General features: G+C 39.4%; 1 protein-coding gene across 2 annotated transcripts in view; it reads right to left on the bottom strand.

The window, feature by feature from the left end:
• klf12b (Kruppel-like factor 12b) overlaps window positions 1-6000 on the bottom strand; it is a 267312-nt gene that overhangs the window by 11932 nt on the left and 249380 nt on the right. For both annotated transcript variants that reach the window (XM_037687054.1, XM_037687053.1), the window contains exon 4: window positions 4688-4823. In XM_037687054.1, coding sequence (XP_037542982.1) covers window positions 4688-4823 — 136 coding nt within the window. The remainder of the gene's footprint in view (window positions 1-4687; window positions 4824-6000) is intronic.

Raw genomic sequence — 6000 nt, 5'->3', positions numbered from 1 at the left:
TTTTTTTTTTTTTTTTTTTTTTTTTTTTTTTAATTGAGATTTGAAAGTGTGTACTTTGTGTGTTATTTATTTCTTCTCTTTTCATATTTGTGGATAATATATTTTAAGGTCATGGGGTTTTCTAAAATGGCATTATTTAATTGTATCTTTTAACTACTTTGCACAAATGTTATTTAATTTACCTCAGTTTAGTTTTGTGTGGGTGTGTCTGCTGTCTGTTTGTGGGTTAAAATCTGTTACAAATTGATTGCTATGCATGGTTTTCTACCATATCTGTCAATATATAGCTAATAATCATTAAAAAGACATTTGACAGAAAGTGTGCACCAAAGTGTCTTCGTCCATCCATTATCTTTTACCCACTTCTTCCTTTTCGGGTCACTGGTGCCCAGGTCCAGCAGTGTGAGAGGAGGGGGGACACCCTGGACAGGTCTCCAGTCCATCACAGGGACACATAGAGACAAACAACCATTCACTCGTTCACTCACACCTAGGGACAATTTAGAGTTACCAATCAGCCTAACATGTATTTTTTTTGTCTGAGGGAGGAAACTGGAGTACCCGGAGAAAACCCACACAGCACAGAAAGAACATGGAAACTCCACCCAGAAAGGTCCTGGCCCAGGATTTGAACCGACGACCTTCTCGCTGAGAGGCAACAGCTCTACCAACTGAGCCACCGTGCTGTGCCAAGGTTCAGTGAGTGAAAAATATTAGCTGCCTTTTTGCCTGGAACAGCCCCCCCACCCCCCAACAACATACAAAGAAGCTAAAGTCTAATCTGAGGGAGCAAGTGGATCCCAGAAAGGTCCAGCAGCATCTGCTGTTAAAATCACTGCGGTGGATCAACCTGGAGAAAAGATTGATTTTTTTTTTTTTTTAAGGCTCTGCAATGAACAGCACCTCAACATAATGTCTGACTTTACAGTACACAGTACTTTCAGACAAATAAGAACATTTCCTCCACAGTGTTACTCATTCTGCTGAAAAGATCAGTGATCTCACTGCTCACTTTGGATAACTTGGCCTTGCCATGTGCAGCCCTCCAAGTTTTTGAAGATCTGTTTCGGTGTCATTTAAAGCTTCCATTTGATTGAACTGAATTGTTCGTTGGGTTTTCACACACTTTCGCAATACCTTTTCTATAATTAGTAACAAAATAAAACACATCTCAAATAAGTCAACATAAGTTTGACCAGAGTCCAATTTTCCTCAGCATCTGATTTCCGGCTTCCGATCAGAATCTTATAAGCTGTCATCCACTGGAGAGGAAGTCTTTTCATCTCAACACAGATGGACTGGCACCACGGGAGCTGATGTCTGCAGGCCGAGCGGGGCATGAAGTATGTCTGAGCCATATGCATACAGGCATATAGATGCAGCCCACGCAGATGCAACCGAATGTGCAAGAGTAGTTATAAAATCAAACAGCAGCGCACAAAACAACGCCTTTCAGGATGCTTGAATATAAAGAAAAACATTTTAGATTGAGGATAGCAGTTTAAAGTGGATGCAATGAAAAGTTACACTTTTTCTGCTCTTGATTTAATTTGTTTGGATGCGCAAAGTCGTTTCCAACTCAAAAACCCTCAACATTTTTAGCTATTTAAGATTCCAAATATCTTTTCCAGTGAGAATCAGATTTGCAGAGAAAAGGTTTGTCTCTGTCAAAAATTAAAGTGAAATAAATAATCTCCTTAAATGGAATTCAAACGATGTTGCATTTATTGTACCTCTAAAGTGGGGATCTGTTCAAAACTACTGTTTAATACAAATTTCTATTAATTTCATATGATCACCAGAAGCTAAACATTTGAATAAACATAATAAAATTATAAGGTAGATAATGCATGAATGGGTGGATGCTTTACATTGTACTGTTGAAGAAATTACAATATTTTAATAGTTATTTTCCCATTGATGGAAATTTTTCAGAACAAAAGTCTCATTTTCTGCTTCAAATTAAACAGACCAATAAAATACCACAAAATGGCCCAAAAGTAGTTAAAAGGTTCAAAGGCCTACAGGATTAAAATAAGCTGATACAAGCACAGATTTTTGTTCTTGTCATTATAAAAAAAATTGAAATGGATCCAGAATGAAGCTCAATGATTGAAAAGTATCTTAGCATGATTTACAAGCCACAAAAAAGGTACCGTATTTTTCGGACTATAAGGCGCACTTAAAATCCTTTCATTTTCTCAAAAATCGACAGTGAGGCTTATATATTAATTTTGGTTGTGCTTACTGACCTCGAACCAATTTTATGTACAAATGAAGATATTTTGAATAAGTTGAATAAAGTTTGACTTATCTGATTGTTTTGTTTCACTTAATGCACCTTATGTATGAAAACAGACCTGCTCGTTGATATTGCGCCTTATAGTCCGAAAAATACGATACATCACTATTGCATTTTTTGGGGGGAATTTTCTTTAAAAATAAATATCAGCATATTTCAAAGAGCCTGAAATTAAGTAAAATTTAAATAAAAGTTGGGTACAAGGTGGTTTGAATAAATAACTGAACAACAAAAAAGGACTGACTTTAAAAATGTTAGTAACAATCATAGCTAGTTTGATATTGAAGTTAATTTGTTTTATTTATTTATGTTATAGGCAGCACGGTGGCGCAACTGGTAGAGCTGCTGCCTCTCAGCGAGCAGGTCCCTGGTTCAAACCCCGGTCCAGGGGCCTTTCTGGGTGGAGTTTGCATGTTCTCTCCGTGCATGCGTGGGTTTTCTCCGGGTACTCCGGTTTCCTCCCACAAACCAAAAACATGCATGTTAGGCTGATTGGTAACTCTAAATTGTCCCTAGGTGTGAGTGAGAGAGTGAATGGTTGTTTGTCTCGTTTGTCTCTATGTGGCCCTGTGATGGACCTGCGACCCGTCCAGGGTGTACCCCGCCCCTCGCACAGTGATTGCTGGACATGGGCACCAGCGACCCCCGTGACCCAAAATGGAAGAAGCGGGTTAAGATAATGGATGGATGGATATTTATGTTATTGTGCCTGATACACCCATCTGCACCTTCATTGCTCTAGAGACGTGATGATCGCAAACAATCCAAAACTTCTGAGCAGCTTTTTACAACGAACAAAGTGAAATGAGTCGCAGAGTTTTCCTTTTTCCCTCCTTGTGATTTCTTTGTGTTTCTCTCCTTGAATGCAGAGACACGTGGTACGGCCCTTACGTCCTACATCACTATGTATTACTTGTGTCATGATGTCACAACTGTTGACCAGCTCTTTGAAACAAACAGATCTTCAAGATCCGCTTCCCTTCAAGCAGCCATATATCCCATCTGTAGCCTTGCAGTGAATGTGAGTAGGTGGATGAGCTCCGACAGCAGGCGAGGCATGTCTGGGCAGGTTCAAGTAAGGTCAGAAACTGTTGTCATGCTCTAATGGTTGTGTGTTATTTCCCCGTTGTCTCCTTCAACACTAACTTGACCTGATATATCAAAACAGAATTTTGTTTTTACATCGGCGTCTCCACAAATGGCAAAACTGTGATGTCATTACTTGTAATGTAATATGACTGACAATTTATCAACAGATAATTTTCTCCAACAAAAACTGTGTTTTACCATTGGACATTACAAATAAAGTTAGCAGACACATGAAAGGCTTGAAGAGTAAGTTCAGAAGTGCCGAGGTGGAGTTAAGAACAAAAATATTTCACCCGTTAGCTTTTTATTTTTATTTTAAGGCCAAACAGGATTCATTACAACTTAAAACCACTTCAATCTAAAACATTTCAAATGAGTTAACTATGTTGTAAAACTTTACAATCAACACGTTACACCATCCATTTTGTATTAAATGTAAAAGCTGTGGCGCTTGTGGCAGGAATTCAATAATGTATTTTTGCTGGATTTACTGAGTAATGTAAAATAGACATTGGTGTAAATGTTTAAAAATAATAGATGAATTAACTGCTTTAAAAAAATAGAGATTTATTTCATGACAGAAAGCTGTTGAGAGTTATTTCAAGATAGCAGCAATGTGTTTTGGGTCTCGGCTCTTCCCAGACGAGCTATTAGCTCATTAATTTGTTCAAAATTAAACTCTATTTGCCCACGGTAAGTTTGTACAAAGATCTATCTAAACCATGTAAGATATTTGTTGTTCATAAAATTTACACAGAACACTATTTCAGAATATTTGAACTATCTCTTTAAATGTATTTGTCCAAAACATTTTTCTTGCTGGCACATAAATAATCCAAACATACAAATTAAAGATTGTTTTGTTTTCAAATTTGAGTGTAAAGGGCAGCACGATGGCTCATTTGGTTGAGCTGTTGCTTCACAGTGAGAAGAGCACCGGTTCAAATTCCAACCTGGGAACTTTCTGGGTGGAGTTTGCGTGTTCTCTCCGTGCATGCATGTGTTTTCTCGGGTACTCCAGTTTCCTCCCACATACCAAAATCATGCATGTTAGGCTGACTGGTCACTCTAAATTGTCCCTAGGTGTGAGTGACAGAGTCTCATTTGTCTCTATGTGTCCCTGCGATGGACTGGAGACCTGTCCAGGGTGGCCCCCTCCTCTCGCACAGTGACTGCTGGACATAGGCACCAGTGACCCCCCACAACCCAAAAAGGAAGAAGTGGGTAAAGATAATAGAAGGATGGATTTGAGTGTGCTGGAGGTTTGTCATGTGGACAGATGAAGAAGATACTCACTCTTGTACAGCGCGGGCTATAGACAGCGCAGTGGAGCCGGTCTCATTAACACTGTCCAGCGTCACGTTTGGCAGGTCATCGTCATCACTATCACTTTTAATCTGCCTCGGTGACAGGCCGCTGGGGTCCATGAATGCTGTGAGGACGGGACATGGACACAGGTATCAGACACTCGACACTGGAGCTGTAAACTTATAAGGCATATCACATTAAATGTGCTTGAAGGCATCTGCAATTCTAATAAAGCAGTTTCAGTATCATCTAACCACCATTTAAAACGAGCCCTTTGTTGACTAGATGTGTAATACTGTATTTTCCGCTGTACACGTCGCACCACCCTATAAGTTGCATCAGTCCATATTTGTCTAATCAAGTGGAAAAATCCATAAATATGCTGCTTTGCTGTATACGTCCCATCTATTATGCGTCACCGCTGACAACCCGGAAATGTGGGCCGGTGTTGTGCCAAAAATCAATTAGCTGCCAAATGGCAGCCGCGGGAGCATGCATGGGAGGACTTTATCAAGAATTTAACAAGATTAACACTTAAAAACAATTATTTGATTGCTCGAAATTATAATAAAGGTGTGTCTCAGTTGAACTTTACCTTAATAAATGCACTTTGACGGTCAAATCAACTGCATTTCAAAACCCGATCAACGGAAGCGGGCACATGCAGAGGGACAAGTCGCCGTGCATTTCTTCGAAATTTAACAAGACCTAAAACAATTATTTGTTTGTTCGACATTACAATAAAGGTGTGTCTCAGTTGAACTTTTACTTAAGAAATGCACTTCAGTGGTCAAATTAGCTGCATTTCACCAGGGTGGCGCAGCGAAATGAAGCTGATTTGACGGTTGCTCCAAGCAAGCAGAACAAAGGTGCCAGGCTTAGGAAAGCCGATTGTGTCATTAATAGTCACTTTTACCTACTACATGACACAACAGCATGGCACACAACTCAAGTGCCATCTAGCGGCTGAAAATGGTAATGCTCATTTTTTTTTCAGTCAGAATGAATGACAAGTCATATCTCTGCCAAAAATTGGTTTAGAAATATGGGGAAAATCCATAAATATGTTGCTTCAGTGTATAAATCACAAGGCATGCAAATTATGCCAAAAAAAATGCAACTTATAGGGTGAAAAATATGGTAATTTAACACGTATTTCATGTTTATTTTAGTTGTATGTGTCTGAATGTCCTGAGCGCTGTATTTTCAGTCAGGCACTGTCAGACAGACCCAGTGCTCGGCTTGAGAACGGAGCGGTGAACCATGACACTGAAGCCAGTGGCTGAAAACTCATAGAGTCA

This window comes from Nematolebias whitei, chromosome 13 (genome assembly GCF_014905685.2).
Source record: "Nematolebias whitei isolate Nwh7 chromosome 13, NemWhi1, whole genome shotgun sequence".
Taxonomy (NCBI): domain Eukaryota; kingdom Metazoa; phylum Chordata; class Actinopteri; order Cyprinodontiformes; family Rivulidae; genus Nematolebias; species Nematolebias whitei.
This window is presented reverse-complemented; position numbering and strand designations above follow the sequence as displayed.